The sequence below is a fragment of the Enhydra lutris genome, unplaced genomic scaffold (assembly GCF_002288905.1).
Source record: "Enhydra lutris kenyoni isolate GAN:26980312 unplaced genomic scaffold, ASM228890v2 scaffoldscaffold24, whole genome shotgun sequence".
Taxonomy (NCBI): domain Eukaryota; kingdom Metazoa; phylum Chordata; class Mammalia; order Carnivora; family Mustelidae; genus Enhydra; species Enhydra lutris.
The window spans coordinates 5508094-5533302 of record NW_019154108.1 but is presented as its reverse complement, the minus strand read 5'-3'; the positions used below and the strand labels follow the sequence as shown (position 1 = coordinate 5533302).

The 25209-nt window shown below is 48.7% G+C and overlaps 1 protein-coding gene across 1 annotated transcript in view; it reads left to right on the top strand.

Annotated features, from left to right (window-relative positions):
* Positions 1 to 22387, top strand: part of LOC111150613 (dual specificity phosphatase 27, atypical) — a 35988-nt gene extending 13601 nt beyond the window's left edge. Inside the window, exons 2-5 of the mRNA XM_022508112.1 lie at positions 8102 to 8196; positions 11569 to 11800; positions 13517 to 13734; positions 19572 to 22387. Of these exons, the coding sequence (XP_022363820.1) occupies positions 8102 to 8196; positions 11569 to 11800; positions 13517 to 13734; positions 19572 to 22387 (3361 nt within the window). The remainder of the gene's footprint in view (positions 1 to 8101; positions 8197 to 11568; positions 11801 to 13516; positions 13735 to 19571) is intronic.
* Positions 22388 to 25209: the final 2822 nt, after the last annotated feature.

Here is a 25209-nt window from a genome sequence, read left to right as displayed (position 1 = left end):
TTTTTAAGATTTTATTTATTTATTTGACAGAGAGAGATCACAAGCAGGCAGAGAGGCAGGCAGAGAGAGAGGAGGAAGCAGGCTCCCCGCTGAGCAGAGAGCCCGATGCGGGACTCGATCCCAGGACCCTGAGATCATGACCTGAGCCGAAGGCAGCAGCCCAACCCACTGAGCCACTCAGGCGCCCCACCCTGTGTCTTTTGAATAGGGCATTTAGTCCATTTACATTCAGGGTAACTATTGAAAGAACAGATTTAGTGCCATTGTATTGCCTGTAAGGTGACTGTTACTGTATATTGTCTCTCTTCCATTCTGGTCTGTTGCTTTTGGGCTCTCTCTTTGCTCAGAGGATCCCTTCCGATATTTCCTGTGGGGCTGGTTTTGTGTTTGCAAATTCTTTTAGCTTTTGCTTGTCTTGGAAGCTTTTTATCTCTCTTTCTATTTTCAATGACAGCCTAGCTGGATATAGTATTGTTGGCTGCATATTTTTCTTGTTTAGTGCTCTGAATATATCATGCCAGTCCTTTCTGGTCTGCCAGGTCTCTGTGGATAGGTCTGCTGCCAATCTAATATTTCTACCTTTGTATGTTACGGACCTCTTGTCCCGAGCTGCTTTTAGGGTTTTCTCTTTGTCACTGAGACTTGTAAGTTTTACTATTAGATGACTGGGTGTGGACCTATTTTTATTGATTTTGAGGGGGGTTCTCTGTGTCTCCTGGATTTTGATGCTGTTCCCTTTGCCAAACTAGGGAAATTCTCTGCTATAACTTGCTCCAATATACCTTCTGCCCCCCAGTCTTTCTTCTTCTGGGAGCCCAATTATTTTAATACTGTTTCGTCTTACAGTATCACTTATCTCTTGAATTCTCTTCTCGTGGTCCAGTAGTTGTTTGTCTCTCTTTTTCTCAGCTTCTTTATTCTTCATCATTTGGTCTTCTATAGCACTCATTCTCTCTTCTGCCTCATTTATCATAGCAGTAAGAGCCTCCATTTTTAATTGTACCTCATTGATAACTTTATTTCAACTTGTTTAGATTTTAGTTCTTTTATTTCTCCAGAAAGGGTTTCTCTAGTATCTTCCAGGCCTTTTTTGAGTCCAGCTAGTACCTTGGTAATCGTCATTCTGAACTCTGTTTCTGACATCTTACTAATGTCCATATTGATTAGGTCCCTGGCCATCAGTACTGCCTCTTGTTCTTTTTTTTGAAGTGAGTTTTTCCACCTTGTCATTTTATCCAGATTGACTAGATGAATGAGAGAACAAAATACTAAAAGGGTAGCAATGACCCCAGAAAAATATACACTAACCAAATCAGAAGAGACATAAAACCTGGGGGAGAAGAAAGGAGGGGAAAAAAAATAATTAGACTGGTGAATAGAACATAGCCACAGACTTAATTTTGGGTGTATATTGGTCTGTTAGAAGAGACTGCCTCCCAAAATTTTAAAAAAGAAAAACTTACATATATACAAAAATAAGGTAAACACGAAGGGATGGAATGTGACTGTAAAGTTGAAAATTTAAAAAGATTCTAAGAAAGGAATTGATATGATAAGAAGTTGGTTGAAAAAAGAAAAAAAAAAAAACAGAAAGAATGTGATCAGGATGGAGCCTAGAACAAAGCCATGGTCCAGATTTAGGGTATATTTGATCTATTAGAAGAAACTGTAGCCCAAAATTTTAAAGAAAGAAAAACCTGTATGTATACAAAAAATAAGCTTAAATACAATGAAGGGATGATATATGACTATAACAATGAAAATTTTAAAAGATTTTTTAAAAGGTATTCATAAGGTAAAGTAGTTAAAAATGTTAAAATAGTAAAGAGGAAAGGTTTTTAAAAAATAGAATAAGAAAAAAAATTTTAAAATATTTAACTTTGAGTGACTAAAGAATCTTGGGGAAAAAAGCCATAAATTCTATGTGCTGTATTCCCCTAGCTCTGAATTGGTTGCTGAACTTGGTCTTGGTTGGATGTTCTTCCTGATCTTCTGGGGTGGAGGGGGCCTGTTGCTATGATTCTCAAATGTCTTTGCCCCAGGTGGAATTCCACCACCCTCGCCAGGGGCGGGGCTAAGCAATCTGCTCCAGTTCGCGCTCAGAGCTTTTGTTCCCTGAGCGCTTTCCGCACCGCCTTTGAGGATGGGAATGAAGATGGCGGCCGCAACTTGTGGGGTCCCTGCTTGAGGAGCAGTGGCCCGACTGTGCCTCAGATGACAATTTAAGGTAACTCCGAGCTGAGAGCCTACTCTCCCCGCTCCAATACCTGGGCGCTCTGCCATACTCAGGCACCCCCGGTCTTTTTGTGACCTCAAGGTCTCTTTGTGACCTTTTGTGACCGCAAGGTCCTAAGACCACACTGTCCCTATGAGGGCTCCACCCCTGCTTAACTTCTGGAGTGACGTCCTTCAGTGGAGCAGACTTCTAAAAGTTCTGATTTTATGCTCTGCTGCTCTCTCACTGCCGGGAGCCAGCCCTCCCCCTACGGTCTATCTTCCCTATATTGCCTCGGATTCACTTCTCTGCGCGTCCGACCTTCCAGAAAGTGGTCGTTTTCTCTTCATAGAATTGTTGCTGTTCTTCTCTTCAGTCTCTTGTTGAGTTTGTAGGTGCTCAGAATGGTTTGATAACTACCTAGCCGAACTCCTGGGACCCCACAATATTTAGGTCTCCTGCTCCTTTGCCATCTTGCTCCTCCACCCTGTTTTCCTTTATTTCTTTCCAAGTTAAAAGGCATTTCTTGCTTTGGCTTTTTGGATCTGAAATTGTTAAGCCTTTACAGTTTCTAGAACTCGATTATTTGCTCAGGCCATCTCTTGTGACAGAATTTTCCCAGCCACCTTTGGTGAAGTTCCTTAACTATGTTGTGCTTTCCTACAGGGAGGTCTCCATGGCTGGTAACAGCAGGTGGGACTGAAATGGGGGCATGAAGTGTCAGGTCTGTGTGTCCTTGGGAAGCGGCTACTCCTAGCTACACTTTCTCTTTTCTATTTCTTTTTCCGTGAAGATTTTCACAGCTTTCACATAGCCTGACAGAAGCAGCTTACTATAAATCAATTTGCTTTCATTTGCTGACTTCCTCTCCTTCTTTGGAACCTGAACTTTGCCTGTGCAGTCACTTTCTCTGGAGTGAATGTACACTTAGAAGAAACTCAGAAATCTGTTCCTTTTTTGCAAAAGCCAAATCAAGATAGACACCCCCTCCTGGGCCGCTGCGTCCATTGCATTTCCAAGGGACTCCTTGAAATGAACTGATCAGCCGGCAGGGGTCTGGGTTGAAGGACCTGTTCTGTGCCTTGACAGCCTGACAATTGGTTTAAAGCAGTGGATTTCAAACTTTGGTGACTGTTATCCAGGGTAAGGCATGCCATTTACAGCTCAACTCAGAGCATACATTCAGGTCGGTATTAATAAAAAAATAGGTTTCACAAAATTATATTTATCTTAAAATGGATAGTACTAGTCTACTCTCTTTTTCTCTTTCTCTTTCTCCTTCCCTCCCCTCCCCTCTCTTCTCTTCCCTCCCACCCACCCATCCACCCTCCCTTCCTTCCTTCCTTCCTTTTCCAGATGCCAGGCAGGACCCATTGAATTGATTTTATGATACACTAATGGGTCACAGTCTGCAATTTTGAAAAACACAGGTTTAGAGAAAATGGCACCAGTCTCCTGCTCTTGGTTAGGAAGTCCATCAAACTCTGCTTTATTGTTTCTCTTTCAAATCACCCTCAAGGCTTTTTAGCTGCTACTTTGTGAACCTGTGATGAGGGGTATATCGATCCTAGATTCTCTCCTACCCTGCCCATCTTTTTGAGCAGCCAGCCCTCGCTGCTTTCCAATCAGGGTGTGAGTGTCATTTCACTCTGTCTCAGGTCTGCGGTAGAGGCACAGATGTGGTCATAAATCAAAACCTCTAGAGCCACTGTCTCACTGACCTTGCAAATATAAACAGGGCCAGTGGTTCAGGGTCTCGCTTTCCTTCCTCTTTTCTGCAGGCCTGCTTCTCCATGGAAAACAAAGGAGCTGCTTCTCTATGCCTAAACTTTGTTCTCCACTGGGTCCTTTTGGGGTTCCACCCCCACACTTGACTTAGTAAACTGTATCCGTGGCAAAACAATTTAGGACTATTAGGTTTGCATGTCCTTTTCCCTTAGCAGGTGACTCATAATTTACATCCTAGACTCAACAGGATGTAATGCTGAGCTCAGTTTACTGTTGTTCACATGTTTGCCTGAGCAGCCAAGAAGAGACATGTCATGGGGCTGGAGAGAAGCTGTTCTTCACACCCTCTCTTCTCAATCATAAAACCGCCAGCTTCTGGAAAGTGTACTGGACAGAGTCTTCCAGAGTCTCCTCCTGACGGACTCCTTAGCTGAAGTTCCATCTTGACTCCCCACAAGAAGGAAGGATGTTTCTCTGTCATTTCTATTTTCAGGTTTTAATTTCAAATCCTCCCCTATCAAACTCACAGCCTCAGAGTTCAGGTACTTTAGGACAGATTCTCAGTTCCCTGTGTTTGTCATGTGAAACCAAATCCATAAAATCTAAAGTCAGTGCTGTTGAGGAAAATTGGCCTGATCACGGGCTTGCCGATCCTTCCAGGCGGGAATCTAGGTGAGACGGCTGGGTGGGTTCCTTCTGAGGCTTTCTGCATGCCTGACCAGTGAGGGCTCCTCCTCTGTCCCTCTTCAGGTCATGCCCATTGTTTGGAATACTGATTACAGATGTGAGAAAGCCTCAGAGCCGTGGAGGCCTGCAGAGAAACAGAAAACTGTCCTGTAGGAGAGATGAGGGCATGTGCCAGGAGCGAGCCCCTCTCAGCCCCACATACTGCAGGGGTTTCTGCCAATTCCCTGGTCAGGGTTTTGCTTTGATTCCACCCCCCCCCCAATTCATTTTACATAATACCGACCCTTAATAAACAAAATGGTTATTTATACTAATAATAGTATAAATTAAAAAATAATAGTATAAATAATATTGTTTATAAATAAAAGAGTAAAACTTCCTTAACAAATTTGTTTACTTATAAGGATATCACTCACATTTATGTAACAGTTGAGGTTCCAGCTCTCGTTCTGTGAGACGTTGCTGGTTTCACATAGACTGCCCTGGAAGCTGGGCCCCGCTGCCCACAGGGTGACTGGGTCTGCTCTCCTTCCAGTGTTACTTTGTTGTTATTCCCCAACTGCCACACATCTGGCTCGCTCACTGCTATTGATTAGGCTCTGTGTCACTATTAGGGAGAAGGGCGCCTTGGCATGTGCTCAAGCCTCACTTCCGAGCCCTCGGAATAGCACCGTGCCTGTTAAACTGTTGCTACTTAACAAATTTACCCCCAAACCTAATAAATTAAGGCAATGATTTTATTTCGCTCCCCTTGTTGTGGATTAGGAATCTGGACAGGAGTCCACTGGGCAGCTTGTATGTGTGGTGTCAGCTGGGGTGGTTTGACAGTGGGAGGAGCCACGTTGAGGAGACACATCCACGTGGCCATCCATTGGCCGGGAGCTCAGCAGGAGCGGTTGATGTGGCTTTGTCAGCTCGGTGGTCCTGAGGTTGTAGGACTTCTTAGAGGAAGCTCAGGGCTTCCGATGAGAGAGGCACGAGAGCCAGACTGAGGCTCAGACTGCCACAGTGTCACTTTTACTGTATTCTATTGGTGAAAACAGTCACAGATCAGCCAGATTCAAGGCAAGTGTGAGGAGTGTCCCAGATCCGGGGCCACCTTTAATCTACCCTAAGAAAAAATTACTAACAGTCAACACGGGCCTCTGAGATTCTGTCCAACTTGGCCTCACAAGGGCAGAGAGTGAGCATGAACAGTTAAGAGCATGGTTTCACTTCTGGGCTTGCTCTGGTATCCAGTGAAATAATGAGCAAGTATCTGCTACTTGCTCAATACCTGTTGCTAATTGGTGAAGCTGCTATATCAGCTATGAGGCAGACCCATACTGGGGACCAGTTCAGTCCATCAGTGAATCAGAAAATCCCTATTAAGCATTTACTGTGTGCCAGACATTGTACCCGGTGCTGGGAACATAACAGTCTTCAAAGTACCAGGCATGGTCCCTGCCTCATAGAGGGTATGGTTAAGTAGAGGAGATGGGTATTTATCAAATGATTTCATAAATAAAAGTAAAATTGCATCTGCTAGAAGCACCATAAAGGAAAGGCATATGGTGCAATGAGAGGCAGAGGTCAGGGAGAAGAGAAGACTGAACTGAGATCTCAAAGATAGGCACAGTGGGAGTGAGGGAGCATCTAGGCAGTGGAAGTAGGCTTCTGCAAAGCTCCAGGGCAGAAGGAAGCTTGGTGAGGATGGGAAGCCTTTCTAGCTTCCTAGAAAGGAGTGAACCAGAGGGAAGCCAGTATAAGCTGAGGCTGGAAAGGAGAAGGAGGACAGAGACAACAGGGCCCTGGAGACCATTGGGTTTGCTCCCCAAGGTGATATTGGACATTTTGCCCAGTACCTGGCATATTCCAGTCATTTACCCATCCATCTGTCTGTTCATCCATCTACCTGTCCACCCACCATCCATTCAGTCTGATCTCTGTCTGCCTGATCAGCTTCCATGGGCTGGCGATACGGGGGTAAATAAATTGACCTAATGTGTGCCTCTGCAGAGCCCATGCCCACCCCCACCAGGTGTTCCACTCTTTACTACCTTTGCCAAATAATGAGACCTCTGCAGTTCTAACATGCAAGGATAATATCCCACTGACTTCGCCCTTAATTCACCCCCGCCCCCACCATCATACTTACTTAAGAATGCATCTTCTTGAGTACTTGGAGTACTCCACGCTTGAATGGGAATCCAACACAACTGCTCTTGGAAATCCCTCAGGAATACCAACAATAATTCTATACAGTGCTGTCCCTTATGCTGCACTGGCAAGTCTGGCAACATTCTGGGTAGAGTCATAGGCTACTCCTTTCTTTTGGCAAAGGTATTTCTTTCTCCATAGCCTTATTAGCCCTAAGCATGCCTGTCTGCCAAGGGAGGAGACTCTCATGTAGATTTCTACCATGAGAAAATTGTTCTGCTAATCAATTCAGCTAAACTTATTTTTGCTCAAGTTAGCTCCATTCAGTTCAGCTGGACCCAACACAGCTCAACCCCATCCATCCATGCATCTTTGTATCCAACTGTGCTTTCAACAAGTATTTTAGAAGTACTTTCCTGTGTCAAAGTCTATGTTGGGCTTGGGGATCCACCAATCGACTCCACCTCCCCTGTCTAATCTAAATGGTATCTTGTAGTGGAGAGAAGATTGGACTTTGAGCAGGGTTGCCCTGGATTTGCCTCCTAGCTTCGCCTCTTGTTTACTGCCTTGGGGAATTTTATTAGCTTGTCTGGGCCACAGTTTCCTCATTTTAAAGCGGGAATAATAATACCTACAGAGTGGGAATTTTGTTAGGATTAAGTTCATAGAAGTCCCTTTGGACATGTCTGTTGAATTATTTCTGGAAAATTGCTTGACATTTGCCTAAGTTACTTGATTGCATCCCTGGGCTCAGGCTGAACCTTGATTTCTTGTGTTCAGAATCAGGACTGTGCATCTGAGCATAGCTTCCCGTTTCCCTGTGCCAGCCCATCATTCTTAGCTCATTCTCTCTCAAACGGGGCAAGGATACGGGGCATGGAGGGAATGGTGGCAGCCCACCAGCCCACCAGTCCAGCAGAACCTTAGTAACAGCATAGTTAGGGACATCCTGGAGTACTGATGACAGAGAAAGAGGGGCAAGAGGGAAAAAATTATCAACAGCACATCCAAGGGTGGGAACCCAGTAGAGGAAGGAAAATCACATCGGGGTAAGTTCTTCCCAACCACAGTTGTATGCCTTTCCCTTACAGCCTAGACTACCGTGTCCTTAAACATCAACTCACATTAATGCTAACTCTGGTTTGAAATCGGGTGGCAACTGACCCGCAGTGTTCAGCATTCTCCGGGTTCTTAAACTTAGGAAGGCTTTCCCTTTATCTCTCATTGTTGTCCACTATGCCTTAAACCAGGTCTGAGTTTCTTGTCTAAGAAGAATGCCTCCCATTCAGATGCTACCCAGAGTCATCTCACACAGATATCCTCTTCTCTTAGGTACTCGATGGTCTCAGATGCAGAAACAGAAAGCATTTTCATGGAGCCCATTCACCTCTCCTCAGCTGTTGCGGCTAAGCAGATCATCAATGAAGGTAATGCCATCAGAAGGTGGGTGGGAGCAGGGAGAGTCCACAGCGCATCTGGGAACCCTTGGAAAGGGCCCTTTGGAAGAGGTCAGGGTGCTTCCCAGGTGCTACCCATCCCATTAAGAGGAGCAAATCCAAAGAAGGCAATTCTGCCGACACAACTCATCATCAACCTTCATGAACCCGAGGTGGAAATTATTAGGTACGAGTGTGAATAATTCTCTTGCGTTAAAAGCCAGGAAGGCAGTTCCAATCTGCTCCTGTGGCCTCCCATTCCATTTTTCAGATCATCTCAGGGATCCTGGGGTGGCTTATTCTGGACACACAGACCTGAAAGCCCAAGAAATGACCAGAAGCACCCAGAGAGTTCTGCTCAAAGGGATATCTAGATTTAGATCTGCATGTCCACTAGTGTTTGAAGGTGGTTTTCAATCTGAATTATGGCAGGGAAAGGTAGAGTGGGGAGAAAGGTTAATATGCACATGGTAAATTTTGGAGCAGAAAGCATGCTATGTATTTCATTCAAGGACAGTTATCCTGATTGGATGGATTTTTCTTAAATCAATTTTGGAACAAATTTCTTTTCTCCTCCCTTTGCCCTGGGGGTCTCTGCCTCTTCTGTGGGCTGGGGTTGGATATAGCAGCGTTGGTAATGACACGGGCCCTGCTGGGCTTTGGGCATCACCACTGCTGGTGGCCATGATCCTTTCCCTGGCTTTTAGTGGTGAGAACCACACATGCTGCCCCTTCTCCATGTATCCCAGCACCCCTTCTCAGTCCCCAGGCCCTTTGGGTTCCCGCAGGGTCCCTGAGGATACCTAGATCTCCTGTCCACCTGCTGAGGAGCCAGAAATTCCATTTGCTGCTGCTTGTGGTAGGAGCAGGTGGTAGGAGGCCCCATCTTCTTGAGGAACTCTCACGTTCTTTTCTATTTTCTTTTACTACGCTGCCCGGGGTCTCTCTTCCCTTGCTCCAAGCCAGGCTCGAGTGGCTTCACCCAGTAGATCTCTCTGAATCGATCCCAGCACCTAACTCTGGAAGTTCTTTTTTCCTCCTGTGTGTTTGGGAACTTCCCTCACCTGCCAGCCTGCAACATCTCTGCTCTGTGCTTTACTCTCTGGACCCCTCTCCATGCTTGGGTTCCTGCTAAGTGAACATCTAGGAGTTGTGAGAAAATCATCTTCTTTCTTTGAAACTTCGCTCTCAAGTCTACAGAATGATATACATTTGTCTACGGGACATTGCACACGTAGATTGAAATCTGAAACAAAGCAATGGCTTTTTTTTTTTTTTTTTAATTCTAGGTTTTATCTACTCTCCCCTTGTCTGGGGCATTAAGCCTAAGTTTCCTTTTTCTTAGTGGCTGATTGGTGGTGGGGGAAGAAAAAAATATATGCCAGAGAAAGCAAAATGGATCAAGTGATATTTCAAAACATTGCCCTCCTCACCAGTGATCAGAGGGATAAAAACGTGTTTTGAAGAACCCTTCATTTTCATGGACGTCTTCATATGCCATGGCTCTGGAAGAGCTCAGAGGGGAGATGTACAGGCTTTGTTTTCTTCTGAAGAAGCCTTAGGCAGTAGAAATAAATGGGAGGAATTGAGGCAGGGAGGGAGGTGGAGTTGAAACAGGCCAAGGGTGGGCCAGAGACCTTGGGAAAGCAGGAATGCCAGTAGGAATGAAGGGCTGGGACATTTGTTTTTAAACTGGAAAGGGAAAAAAATCAAGATACAGCCAGCAATATAAATAGCTGAGGAAGACGGTGCTGTATATTTTAATGAGACATCAGGGAGTTTTGCCTTTTACATGTAGTAAAGGAGAGATGTCTCAGTTAGGGGAGGGAGGGAGGGGGGCTTTCACGTTTGCTAGGTAAGATCCCAGGAGAGCCCTGGGAGAAGACCCAGTGGTAGAGAGAATAGGATCGCTTCATCTATTTTTAAACAAAATAGAGCTCTGGGATCGGAGGGCTTTTTTCTTCTTTCTGCTTTTGAACCGGAGATCAGAGAACATTTAGAGCTGAGATCTGATGCAGGGATATGGGGGCCTGTCAAGTGGTTCAGAAAAGGGAAAAGAGAGAGAAGAGCTGTAGGGAAACGGAGTGCTCAGTCCTGGGTAGAACCCAGAACTCCCAGGACCCACAGACCTCCAGCAGCCAGCTCGGCTCACAGACACCTGTTCGTCCCGAAGGGCTGGGCCGAGTCTATTTGCCAAACGTGGCTCTGCTCTCCACCCATCAGGGAGAGAAACAGTGCCCGCAAGAGGTTATGGCCAATGCAGGCGACACTCCTTTCTTACTTTTTCCCTTCTCTCTAGTCAATATTTTTGGCTATTAAGTGGCCCAAAGGTTTTGCCCTCCACTATTCTTATATACCTTCCCAGAGAAAGAAATATCTCACTTTCCCCCCAGATTTGATCATTGGGAACAAACGTATTAGGAGAAGGAGTTAAAGGTTTACTGAAGATATGGGTGAATAGATTTTGAATTCATTTGGTTTGGTTCGGTTTTTTAAGATTTTATTTATTTATTTGTGAGAGAGAGAGCACAAGCAGGGGGAGCAGCAGGCAGAGGGAGAAGCAGGCTCCCCGCTGAGCAAGGAGCCTGATGCGGGACTTGATCTCAGGACCCTGGGATCATGACCAGAGCTGAAATCAGACCCTTAACTGACTGAGCCACCCAGGCGTCCCTTGAATTCACTTGGAATCTGATCTTTTCCCAACTGTTGGCAGAAAGGCCAGGAATGCTGTTTGGGGACTATCAGGGGAGTTCAAACCTTTACCCCCTGCCAGAAAGTGGGGGGCTGAGACTCACAGGTGCTTACTCCAGTGGGGAGGAGCAGACAATAAATGAAATGAACAAGTAAATTAAATGTGTATGAGAAAGTGACCTGACATAAATGCTGAAAGTTTTTACTTTTCCCAAGTTATCTGCATTCCAAATGTAAAGGAGTCAAACTAATAAAGTGAATTCTGTTGTGAAAGAATGCCATTGATTCATTTGGTAAGTGCTTCTAGTTTATATGGAGCACTGTGGGAGCTGTAGATGTGAATCAGACCTACGACAGGTACTTAAGGACCTTGCTCTAAGAAGTTATAAGCCGGCTTTGGAAAAATGCAAGAGGGAGTAAGGGAAACCAGTGTCCCTTCACCTCCACCTCTCTACCTACACGGCTGCTGGTCCTGACCATAAGTGTCCAGAGTGAGGCAGTGCCCCCCTCAGCCATCCCCCCCATCCCCTGGACTTTCATTAAGTCCTTCCTGGTATTTCACCCCATGCCCGGAGTCCTAGCAGCAGATTGGCCAAGACCAGATTCTCCTGAGGAACGGGGAGGGCCACGATATTCTTAACTCTAATGAGAGTGCTGCCTGTCCTTCTCTAGAATTCAAGCCACGGGGGAGCAGAGCTGAGGCCGAGTGTCCAGGCATGCTGGAGTCGGCCGAGCAGCTGCTGGTGGAGGACCTGTACAACCGTGTCAGGGAGAAGATGGATGACACCAGCCTGTACAACACCCCCTGTGTCCTGGATTTACAGCGGGCCTTGGTCCAAGACCGCCAGGAGGCCCCCTGGAATGAGGTGGATGAAGTCTGGCCCAATGTCTTCATAGCGGAGAAGTGAGTCTGACCATGGTGGGCCATGCCCCTCTGTCCTACCCTCTTGATGCCTGAGAGAGGTGAAACTCCCTCCTCTTTAGGCAAAGCCCCAAGAGCTCCATCCAGCAAAGTGATGCTGTCTGATGGGACATTTGGAGCCAGGGATGACACTGGATTTTATATGTTATTACCAACCAATGAAAACTTTCACAATATAGTAAGGAGAAATAGGTAACAAATTATGTGTATATATATATATATATATATATATATATATATGTATCTATATACATATATATGTATACACACATATATAATATGCTAGTTGAGCAATATATAGATGTGTGTATGCACTTTTGCACAGACAACAATCAGACACGAATATGATAAAACAGTGACAATATTCTCTAGTAGACGGTTCTACAAGTGATTTTTATTTTCTTCTTTAGGTTTCTTTAGAATTGTACAGATTTCCTAGAGTAAACATTTGTTATTTGTATAACCAGAAAAAAATGTTATTTTTAAAAAGTTTGTGAGTGGTTTTCAAAACAAAACGTGAAACAATTCACTCATGTCCTATTCCTGGAGGATCTTGCCCGCGTATAATTGGTACCACAAGGCTAGTTTGTGAGACTGATTTTTGCTGATCCATTGGCTACTTAATGAGATATTCTCTCTGCGTAGTTACTCATACATGCAGAAGCAAAGGAGGAAATTTGGGGCCCCCCGTGGTGGCAGGCAGTCGGGAAGATCACTTTGGATGGTGGGGCTCATACTCCCCTGGGAGTAATGAGTTGCCCAGACCTGATTCCTGGAGCTGGGCACCAAGTCCTAAGTGATCTCCAGCTCTCTCTGTAGACCCAGAAACATTCCCATTGCACTCACCAGGGACCCCAGACACCTCCAGCTGCTTCAAAAGAAGTTCGACTTACTTTGCTGCAGCAAACAGAGCTCTCAACTAGAAACCAGAAACACCTGTCCTGGTTCAGTCTTTTTTTTTTTTTTTCTTTCAGTCTTGGGATGTCATAAAAGCTCTCAGGTTCATTTTTATAATCTTTGAATGGGAATGAAAAGTTACCCTGCCTATCTCTTGAGTTTATTATTAGGGATAAAGTCAAAGAATGCATGTAAAAGGACTTTGGAAAGTATGGCAGGCCGTATCAATGTGAAGCATGTCCACTTTGATTATTACTCTTGTCTGCTACTTTTGTGTCTTAATGAATGTCCATTTCCAAGGCAAAGAATTTTATTTTATTTTTTTTAACATTGTGTTTATTTATTTCACACAGAGAGATCACAAGTAGGGAGAGAGGCAGGCAGAGAGAGAGAGAAGGAGGAAGTAGGCTCCCTGCAGAGCAGAGAGCCCAATGTGGGATGGATCCCAGGACCCTGAGATCATGACCTGAGCTGAAGGCAGAGGCTTAACCCACTGAGCCACCCAGGCACCCCAAGGCAAAGAATTTTAAACCAGAGATCTCTAGACCAAAGATTTCCTGGCATATCAGTCTTGTTCTCCTCTTCATTCTACCCTCTCCTGCCCAGCTCCCTGTCCCAGCCTTCCCTGGCCCCTTTTTAGAACCACATTTGCAGTGAGCTCCAGACCCCGGACAGCAGAGAAGAAGGTACTCACAAGCTCTGGCCTCCCTCCCCCAGCCAAAGCAGGCTCCCAGTGTCAGGGGTAATGGGCCTTTCTAGCTCGGACTCTGGCAGAAATTATCTCTGCCTTTCTCTCCCCAGGAGTGTAGCTGTGAACAAGGGAAGGCTGAAGAGGCTGGGAATTACTCACATTCTGAATGCTGCTCATGGCACCGGCGTCTACACTGGGCCCGAATTCTACACTGGCCTGGAGATTCAGTACTTGGGTGTGGAGGTGGATGACTTCCCCGAGGTGGACATCTCCCAGCATTTCCGGAAGGCTGCTGAGTTCCTTGATGAAGCCTTGTTGACCTATAGAGGTGAGGTGGCGGTGGGGGTGGGGTGGGGGTGGGGTCCTGCCTGCCCCAGGCTGCTAGAATTCCACGGGGGGAGAAGAGATTTTCTGTCTTAAGAAGGCTGTGGTCTCGTTCTAAGAAGAGGGGAAAGGAAAGGACGATCATTTATGTTTTCAGTGATTACCGAGGGCCGAACACATGTCAGGCGCTGTTCTCCGTGCTGCGGTGAGAGGGTCAGAAAAAGCTCCTGAACTTCGAATCTCACACTACAGTGAGGGCAGAGAAAATTGCAAAGAAAACTGTCAGAGAGTGACAAGAGTGATGCAGAGACCGACTAGGATGATGTGTTGGAGTGACCAGCTAGCCCAGTTGAGAGGTCCTCTCCAAGAAGAGGACATTTAAGCGAGTGACAAGGAGGAACTCGCCATAGAAAAATCGGAGAAAAGGCGTCCCTGGCAAGGAGACATGCCGGCTGGCGCAGAGCTCCTACCGTAGAATAAACTCCGTGTGTGCAGGATCACGGGCCCGTGTGGGTCAGCATGGTGGCTGAGGGTTAGAGAGGCAGGGGCCCCGTCGTGCAGAAAGTGGAAGGGCAAAGTAAAGTAGCTGAGCAGAGCCTTGGTCTGATCTACAGTTTAGAAAACTCTCTCTGGTCTTGGGAGACCGCAGCAGTAGGAGGGTAGGAGTGGGAGCAAGGAGAGCGGTGCTAAGGCTGTGGCTGTCATCCAGGCTGGCCCAAGATGACCCAAGACTCAGCCCTAGAGTTGACAGGACACCTCAGTGGAGTCAGGCTGCAGCCCATGCTCTGGGCCGGGGCGGGGGGGCGGGGGAGGGCTGGGAGTTCAGGACCCACAGTCAGAAACCCCAGGCTTGAGTCCAGGCTTTGCTACATGATCTCCATTCCATGGAACCCCAGGCTGTTTCTCTCTCCAGGAGAACCCCAGTTTCCTTGTATATACAACAAAGATAAAAGATATAATTTTTCTAACATCGCTGTGAGGACTGACATTTTATTTTTTTTATTAAGATTTTGACAGAGAGAGAGAACGCAAGTAGGCTGAGAGGCAGGCAGAGAGGGAGGGGTATGCAGGCTCCCTGCTGAGCAGAGAGACTGATGTGGGGCTCGATCCCGGGACCCCGAGATCACAACCCCAGCCAGCCGAAGGCAGAGGCTTAACCCACTTAGCCACCCAGGTGCCCCAAGGACTAACTTTTTTTTTTTTTTTAAGATTTTATTTATTTATTTGACAGAGATCACAAGTAGGCAGAGAGGCAGGCAGAGAGAGAGGAGGAAGCAGGCTCCCCCCTGAGCAGAGAGCCGGATGTGGGGCTCCATCCCAGGACCTATCAGGCTCAGATCATGACCTGAGCCGAAGGCAGGGGCTTAACCCACTGAGCCACCCAGGTGCCGAGGACTAACATTTTATTTTATTTATTTATTTTTTTAAGATTTTATTTATTTTATTTGACAGACAAAGATTACAAGTAGGCAGAGAGGCAGGCAGAGAGAGAGAGGAGGAAGCAGGCTCCCTGCCGAGCAGAGAGTCCGATGCAGGGCTCGATCCCAGGACTCTGGGATCATGACCTGAGCCGAAGGCAGAGGCTTTAACCCACTGAGCCACCCAGGTGCCCCAGGACTAACATTTTAAAAGGCACCTAAAAGCTTACTTAGCACAGCCGCTGGCACATCTATACATGTATGCATATGTGTATATTTATCAATATATGTATGTATATCTATACATAGACTACTTTTATAGAAATATTTTTATTAAAATGAAATTTATAAATTTAGTATGTATGTTACATATGTATGTATATATATGAAATAGTTTTCTTCTCTTTCAATGCCTAAAAAAAGCAACAGCCCTCAGTAAGAACCCTAAGATGTTCATAACATTGGATGGGGGGCAGTTCTGCTAGTGACTCACCCTAAGGACATGAGAAATACATGCAAAGATGTGCTTACAAGGGTGTCACTGTGTGATTATTAAACTGTGAATGATCAGAAACACAAATGTGGATCGGTTAAGTCAATTTTGATATGGGCATAGATTAGAAAACTTGGCTGTCGTTAAAAGATGAAAATGGACCTTATATTTGCTACCATGAGAGGATGTTCATAATGGATTAAGTGAACAAAACTGAATGTAAAACAACATATACAGTTTGACGCATTTTTATAGGGGGGGAACCCTATTTTAAAAAATATATTCCTTCTGACCAACGTGACTTGAGAGTCTGCAAATGCCAGCGGGGAGGCGCGGAGGAGCCCGGGCAGACGCGGCCCTGGCGGGCAGGCCCGGCGCGGCCCCGAGTATGGTGACTATCCCCAGAAGTGCGGACAGTGAGGGCCACGCAGTGGGAGAAGCTGCTGGGAGCGTGGAGGGAGGCAGCAGCAACAGGCTGGGCGAACCCGAGCTCTGCCCCCCAGGGCAGGGAAGGGTCTCGTCGGGGCTCCGAGGAGAGCAGCCGCACTCCAGTGAGGCCCTGGTGGGTGGCCCCGTGGTGGGAAGCGGTGCACAGGGCATCCTGGCGCCAGTGGTGGAGGGACGCGGGAGCCCGCCCCGCACACCTGCTGGCGGTTGCGTTCAGCCTTCTTTCCCTCCCTGCTCCCTGCACCCCTGCCGCACAGGCAAAGGACTTTCTCTTTACTGGGGTTGCCTCCCGGGTATTTCCTACTCCTGGTCTGATGGTTATCACCATCCCCAGAAATGACCCAGCCCCCCGCCCCACCCCGGCTTAGTTTCTGTCATTTCCTCTCCTCTAGGATGCTTTGGAGTCAGTTCTTACGGAGGAGAAAGGCAACAGTAACACCTGGGCTGGGCGGTCTGTGTAGTAAAACAACAAAGCACAGTGGAGGAGGTTACTTACATGTTACAAATGGGGAAACTGAGACCCATGGAAGGTTTCCTGACTTTGCTACTGTGTAATAATCAAGGGTCTCTGGGTTGCTAATAAGTAGAAACTGTCTCAAGCATTAATTATAACACTACAAGAAAACATTCAAGGATGGGAATGTGGTTCCAGGATCGTCTGAACGAGGACGGGACAATTTCTGGACCCTTGGTTTCCATCTTCTCTTTTTCTTTCCACCTCAGACCGTGTGCCCGCCACAGGCCTGCACGTAGACTGGCTAGCTCCCTGCCTCTGTCCCATTTCCAAATCTCCTAGAGAGAAAATCTGCTTGGCAAAGACTCTGGTCCTTTGTCTACCCTGAATTCTATACATAGTGGCAAGGTGGGGAAGGTAGGTTCTAGGCAAGTACTTCTTGTTTTTCTCACAAATGGAAAGAGGGAACGCTCTGGGGAAGACGAGAATCGTGAATTGGGAGAATACAACCCAAAAGCCAACCGTGTAGAGGCATACTGAGCTCGGAAAGAGACCTTTCTTACTCAAGCCCAGCGCTCTCTCCACTAGCCATACCCTTCAAACTTAGAACAGAGGGACCACCTCTAGAGGGAACCTCCCTCCCGCATTCAGCCCTGCTGCTAATCAAAATGGTGACTGCGAATCAGGATAAGACCACCTTCCTCAAGCCATTTGACTGCTGGAAATTTTTTATCATAACCAAACAATTGTACAGATCTCCTCTGACTTGGATGTGCAAGGCGCCCCCCAGAGTTGTGCAGAGCACTATCTGTACAGTGTCCGTGTGGCCTTGTGCCTCACAGAGGACAGACAGTTCCGTCACCTGGGGTCTGACCGCCCCCCCTTGTCCTCAGGCCACCCCTGAGGCCCCACAGAGGAATCGCAGTGTGCAGAGAACACAGCATGGAAGAGCATGGCGCCACCAACCGCGTCTCTGCCGGACTGAGTCCAAGGAGCCTCTGCTGCCGTGTCCTTGAGGCAGCTCGGCTGGTTGTGCCTGGAGTGTCCTGTTGCGAGGTAGCCCAGTAACTCCACCTCCAAGGAAGGAAGGCAGGCTGTGGCACCGACAATACTATTGGTCGCCTGGTCAGCCAGTTAAAGGGGGATCCTTGGTGGGGGACAGCTGAGCCCGGGGCTGGAGGTGGCAGGAGAGAGACAGTGGGTCCGCAGGTGAACCTGCAGCAGCTTTATTCTGCCACTGACCTCCCTCTGCGGCCTGCTGGCCTTTGGTGGCAGTGCCATCCCGCACCGCTGGGCCTCAGGTCCCTCCTAGTCTTGCCTTGGTCTCCGACCTTCTGGGGGACAGACAAGGTCTTCAGTGATGCAAGAGATACTAGTAAAAGATACCCCCTGCGCATCCTGTATTGTTAGTTAGGACCCTCCAAAGATTTAACAAACATCCCCAAAGGTGTTCGGGGCAAATAGGTTGATGGCAGCCTGGAAGAGTCTCTGTGGTTCCAAGCTGCATTGTAAACAGCCATCAGAATGAAGGTAGAGAAAGCATGTTTGTCAAGTTTATGAAGGATTCGAAGCATAAGTGAGGCTAGGGGATAACCGATTGATTGAATGCTACAGTCAAGACTTGGTAAAGTTTCTACTAGGCTCTAAGAACAGGTTATATTTACCAGAAACGTTAATAGGAATTTGTAAAGTTATCCTTATGTTTTAAAAATGCTACCAAAAAAAAAGTGACACATGACAGAATATCAGTTTTTTGAAAAACCTTTACAGGTTTCAGTTGATATAAAAGATAATCTGAGACCATTTTAGGATACACCCATCCACAGTGCAAGCTTAAATGGCATCAGTGAAGGCTCTGTGCCTAGAATGAGCGTGGTGAGAGGCCTCCCCGACCCTGTGTGGGTCAGTCCAAACCTGAAGTATATTTGCTCCATCCTGATACAGACTCCTAAGGTGGGGGGGGAACTAATGAAAGTTTGACTTGCAAGTTTGGCCAGTATGGTAATGAGAAACGAAAAGATGTCTGAATGATCATTGAAAGACCCAGAGTAGCCAGGAAAAGGGAAAAAAATTAATAAAGAATACACTAGGGGCGCCTAGGTGGCTCAGTGGGTTAGAGCCTCTGCCTTCAGCTCAGGTCATGATCTCAGGGTTCTGGGATCGAGCCCCGCATCGGGCTCTCTGCTCAGCGGGGAGCCTGCTTCCCCCTCTCTCTCTGCCTGCCTCTCTGCCTACTTGTGATCTCTGTCTGTCAAATAAATAAATAAAATCTTTTAAAAAAAGAATATGTTAGTGATCCTCTAACATATTTATGTATAAAAGGTTCGTACAGGTGTTTGTTATTGACACCAGAATGTCCGAATGTCAGAAGAGGAGCATGGGTTGCTCATTACAGAAAGTTATACTTCACCCTAACATGTAAAATAAGTTTCAAAAGAGTAGATTGATCTAAATAGGGAGTGAAAGGTATGTGCGTGCATGCGTGTGTGTGATACTGAGCTCCCCATCTCAGAAAGCATCCAGGCTCCGCTGGATGGTGGATGGTCTACATCTAGGATGTTGTAAAGGGGATTCTCAAGTTTCCACTATGTCTGTGTGCTTTCCCCGACAGACAGTCCTGTGACTCATTCATCTTGGCCTCCTTTCTTTTCCTCTCTCTCTCCCCTTCTCCCCCGTTCTTTCATTTCTCCTCTCACCGGTGCTCACGTTGATGGGAAGAAAGTAGAAATGCACTCCAGTGTTTCAAAAGTGGGGACAGTTTTGGTTCCCTTTCCCTGCCCCTCCTCCCTGCTTACGTTCAGGCAATGCGGGGGGATGCTTGCACAAGGGCAGGGCGCCTGTCCTCCCTTGCTGACTCCTGCAATGGGGGCCAGTGACGCTTGTCCCTCAGGACGCTGGAGCTCAGATGAATGCCACAGGCAAGGAGCCATATTGGGCCCAGCACAGCTGAACAGTACTTCGTAACAGTATTTTAAAACCGCTAAGGAAGCCATGGTACTTACCTTGTTGTCCCTTGTGCCTTCTTTCAGGGAAGGTCCTGGTCAGCAGCGAGATGGGCATCAGCCGGTCCGCCGTGCTGGTGGTGGCCTACCTGATGATCTTCCATAACATGGCCGTCCTGGAGGCCCTCATGACCGTGCGCCGGAAACGCGCCATCTACCCCAACGACGGCTTCCTGAAGCAGCTCCGGGAGCTCAACGAGAAGCTGATGGAGGAGAGGGAGGAAGACTACAGCCAGGGAGGGGGCACAGAGGAGGCCAAGGAAGGCGAGGATGCAGAGAGCATTGTCGGGGCCAGAGTGCGCGCCCTCAGCGTGCAGGAGGAGGATGACACCACCAGCCACCTAAGCGGCTCCTCCTGGGGGAAGGCCAGCCAGGCGTCCAAGCCCCTCACCCTCATTGACGAAGATGAGGAGGAGAAGCTGTACGAGGAGTGGAAGAAGGGGCAGGGCCTCCCCACAGGCAGGGTCCCCCCGGGGGGAGATGACAGGCGGTCGGCCTCCGGCCAGGGTGGGGAGGAGCCAGAAGACGAGGATGTGGACCGGATGATCCAGGAGTGGCAGAGCCGGAACGAGAGGTACCAGGCAGAAGGGCATCGGAGGTGGGGGAGGGAGGAGGAGGAGGAGGAGGCAGGCGATGGCGGCTCATTCATGAGGAGAAGACGGAGGCACACCCTGAGTGAGAGCAGCACTTCAGAGAGTGTCAGCAGCCACGACATCCGGGTCCTGAAGCAGCAGCTGGAGACCAGCCGCCAGAGCCGAGGTGGGAGAGGCCGCTCTGACTCGGTGTCCACTGAGAGCACCTGGGACGTGTGGAACCAGAGGCTGCTGGAGATTGAGAAGGAAGCCTCCTGTCGCTATCACTCCAGGAGCAAGAGGGAGGAGGTGGACGCCGGCTCAGAGGTGGGGAGCAGGGCGCGGGAGGACGACGAGGAGAGCGTGTCTTCGGAGACCAGCTCCTTCTACAACTTCTGTAGCCGGAACAAGGACAAGCTCACGGCCCTAGAAAGGTGGAAGATCAAGAGAATCCAGTTCGGATTTCACAAGAAAGAACTGGGGGCAGAAGACAGCAGCAGCGAGCAAGGTGCCGAGGAGGCAGAGAGGGAGGGGAGGAGCTCGGATGTCAACCTGACGGCCTACCAGGCCTGGAAACTGAGGCACCAGAAGAAGGTGGGCAGTGAGAACAAGGAGGAGGTCGTGGAGCTCAGCAAGGGTGAAGACTCTGCCTCAGCCAAGAAGAGGCAGCGGCGGCTGGAGCTGCTGGAGAGGAGCAGGCGGACGTTGGAGGAGAGCCAGTCCGTGGGAGGCTGGGAGGCGGACTCGTCGGCCGCCGGCAGGAGCATCCCCCTGTCTGCCTTCTGGTCGGCAGCTCCGTCCGTCGGAGCTGATGACACAGCCTCCATTCTCAGCACCCAGAGCCACAGTTCCCGTCCCTCTCAGGCTGGAAGCCATGCAGGGAGCTGCTCGGCCTCTCTCCCTGCCGCAGCGCTGCCTAACCTGCCTGTGGGGCCTGGAGACACCATCTCCATCGCCAGCATTCAGAACTGGATTGCCAAGGTGGTCACCGAGACTCTGGCCCAGAAGCAGAACGAGATGCTGCTGTTGTCCCGCTCCCCATCGATGGCCAGCGTGAGGCTGGCGCCGGCAGCCGGTGGCCCAGGGGACGACCAGGCCTCCCTGCTCAGTGGCCACAGTGGCTCCTCCCTGGGCAGCGGGCTGCTGCCTCTGAGCCAGCCGGGACCCAGCTCCGACACGCCGGCCCTGCTGTCCTCCCACACGGCGCTGGGCTCAAGGGCCGAAGGTGTCGGGAGCCGAGTCAGGGGGACCAGCAAGCCTGTCTATCGCCTCTTTGCCGACAACGTTGACCTAAAGGAGCTTGGCCGGAAGGAGAAGGAGATGCAGATGGAGCTGAGGGAGAAGATGTCCGAGTACAAGATGGAGAAGCTGGCCTCGGACAACAAGCGGAGCTCCCTTTTCAAGAAGAAGAGGGTCAAGGACGATGAGGATGATGGCGTGGGTGACAGGGAGGAGGACACGGACAGTGCCATAGGGAGCTTTCGGTATTCCTCCCGCAGTAATTCGCAGAAGCCTGAAACGGACACCTCTTCGTCCCTGGCTGTGTCGGATCGCGGTGGAAGCGCAAGCCGGGCTGGCAGAGAGACGGAAGGCAGCGTCTCTCAGTGGCTCAGCGGCCTCAGGACAGAGGACAAATCTCCTCCCCAGAGTGATTGGTCTGGAAGCTCCAGGGGGAGGTACACCAGGTCTTCGCTGCTCCGGGAGACGGAGTCCAAGTCCTCTAGCTACAAGTTCTCCAAATCGCAGTCGGAGGAACAGGACACGTCCTCCTTCCATGAGGTCAATGGCAACTCCGTAAGGAGCACTTCGCGGATGTCTTCCTCCTCTACCAGGGAGGGCAGAGAGATGCACAAGTTCTCCAGGTCCATGTTCAGTGAGACCTCAAGCTCCCGAGAGGAGAGCCCAGAGCCCTACTTCTTCCGCCGGACCCCCGAGCCCTCCGAAGGGGAAGAGTCCCCGGAAGCACAGCGTCCAAGCTGGGCCAGGCCCAGGGACTGGGAAGATGTGGAAGAGTCGTCCAACTCAGACTTTTCTGAATTCGGAGCCAAGAGGAAATTCACCCAGAGCTTCATGAGGTCTGAGGAGGAGGGAGAAAGAGAGAGGATGGAAAACAGAGAAGAAGGGAGGTTTGCTGCAGGGCGGCGGTCCCAGTATCGGAGAAGCACTGACAGGGAGGAGGAGGAAGAAATGGACGACGAAGCCATTATTGCTGCCTGGAGACGCCGGCAGGAAGAGACCAGGACGAAGCTGCAGAGAAGGAGGGAGGAGTAACCTGCGCAAGGCGGGCCTGGGAGAGACCGAGAACGTGGGAAGAAGCCGCACAGCTTAGCACAGGGCTCAGGGCACACCTGGCCTCCGCCCATTAAGGGACAAGGATGTGGAGAGGTTCATACAGAGGGGCAGAGCCTAAATGAGAGGTACAAGGCAGCTCCGGAGGTGGAGAGGAGGAGAGCCATCATGTGAGGTCTGAATGATGGGCCAACTGACACCACATTCTGTTGCCCGATGTCCTCTTAAGGTTTGACCTTTCGCTTGTGTGTCCCATACTGTTCAGCGCTGACTGGAGAGGTGAGCTCCCCAATGACACCATAGCTCGTCAGAGATTCCGGCTTACATCCAGGAAGACTGAATGCAGGACATGGTTCTGTTGGTGGAGGTTTTGTGAGACCCAGGAAATTTATTCTGTGGCAAGTCTCACCTCTCCTGGAAAAGCTGAGTTCTGATGGTTTCTTTTAAATGTTGGGGATCTCCATTAAAATGGTATGTTGTCTGACATTTCTCCTTCATTCTGGTCGCTTTTAGCTCTTTGAACCCACCTTAAAAGACACAGATGGGTGATCATGAGCGCCTTGTTCCGTAAATGCTGTACCTTCAGACAAAACTACTATCATCACATTAAAACAGTGATCAAGTATTTCGTCTGTGACCCAGTGTAGTGGGAAGACACGAGGAAGACCTGAGAGAGTAACAGGGAATTAGAGGGAGATCAGGTTGTATTGTGGTGAGAGTGGTGAGACATAGGCAGAGACGGGGTCCCTCTGGAACAGCAGAGAAAAAAAAGCAAACTGTGGGGGCAGGGGTGGGGGGAGAAGAAACGAAGGCCAACACAAGGAGATGGCAGTGTGGTTCCATGAAATCTTGAGGTCACCCTTGCTTTTCATTCCTTGGAGGATGGTTGGACCATGCAGTGGGCAGCCCGCTGGATCCTTCCAGCACTCTGGATGGGCTAAGTTGGTGAGAATGCTTTACCCTTTATTCCCAAGGTATGTCTGCCTTACAGAACACAGGTTGGGTTGCCGAAGCCAACAGACATGTGTTGAGCATCTTATGACGAGCATTGGTGGACTGGTTTCTACAGTTCCTTTCAACATGCAGCACCTGGCACGATTTGAAAATAGGCTTATGCCTTGAAGGGCTCCAAGTTGTCTAGATGTCAGTGAGCCTTAGTCTCTGGTTTCCAGTGCTTGATAGAACATTCTCTTCATATGACATGACATTGTCTTCATATACCGCCAGGAAGAAGGCCAGTTGCTGCCCATTTCTGGGTGAGCTCAAGCCTTCCTCTCTCTTTTCACTCCCACGGGGAAATTTCTGGTTGGAGGCACAATCAACTGGGAGGCTAATCTTCTGGATGGAGGAATGAGAATGTCCCAGGTACAACAGCTCTCTTTTTCTTTTCTGATCTTCTTAAGTTGTCTTATTACTTAAGGTAAATACTTAGAGAGCCAAGGTCAGGGATGAATAGACCAAGTGAGTTGACAGGCGAGCTGAGCCCTAGCCATCCACAGGAGCCATTTAACTCAGGCCTCCATGTGTCTTGCTCTTTTTTAACATGAGTGAAAAATAAATAAGTTGATCTCGGTCACATAGAGGTAGAAAAGAAATGTTTTAAAAACAAACTTAGTCACTCCCAACTTGTATCCCACTGAATGGATGTTGAACAAAATGCAAAGCATCTTAATTTTTCAAGAGTCACCTAGTCTTTCCCCAGCAGTGAATGTGAGCCTGGGGGGACACAGACCGAGGGGACCACCTAGCTTTTGGCTGCACTCATAGGCTGGAGGACAACAATAGCCCCTCGTGGAGGAGCTCAGCTCAGCTCACTAGAGGAAGAAACCAGAGAAGGGGCAGGGTCAAGCCCTGGAGAAAGGCCTTTGTTTGCTCTGTCTCCAAGGAGAGCGCCTCGAGGATCCTGCATTCAGAGGAGTGTCTGTCTGGGAATTTGGGATTCTGAATTCATCTTACTCCTGGAATTTAGATTTTATTTCAGGAAACCACATCAGTAGAAATTTTATGTGATTTTTGATGAGCTTGAAGAGATTTTAGAGTGTTAGGGTCACAACTATGACTTGTGAATTAGGACAAATCCGGGATGATGGGTTGCACTCCGGCCTTCCAGACTCAGAGACTCACAGGGATGTGCTGTGTCTGTAAAGGTCCCAGTAGATGTCGTGCCCCAGTTGGAAACTGATGAGCGTTTAATGCAGCAACTGTGCACAGTGGCATGGGCAGGGTTAAGGGGACAAGAAGGGAGAGTAAAGCACTCAGGTCCTAGCAATGTGAGAAACTGATACCGCCCGAGAGCTGAAGGGACAGTGTGAGGGAGCTGTTTGTAGAGCCTGGCAAGAGCCACAGCATGGGCCAAGGGCCACTGAAAACCTGGCAGAGGAGTAGGGGGATGACTACCCTGAACTCTGTCTCCTAGAGTGTGATCTCATGCTAGTAACTTTCATGCCAGACCTAACTGGAAGCCAGCGAGAAGGGGCGCCCAGTGCTGGAGAGGAACAGAAAGCAGGTCAGAAGGGGCAGAGAATAGCCACAGAGATAGATACGTTGAAGCGGGAAGGCCGTGTCTGTGTCACCTCCGCAGCGATGTTCTAGATGACTGCGAACACGACGCACTGACCACAAGGTCGATCCTCTCTTAAGAATAATTAATGATTGAGCAGGGTTTTAGCTGCACAGAACCAACTCACAGAGTCAGTAATTTTGTTATACAGGAAAGAAAGAAAAGACAGACCTACTCTGCGTCCTTCATCTAGTCCTGAGTTGTGTAGAATTCCCAAGGAGAAAAGCCCCACAATAAGGGGAGA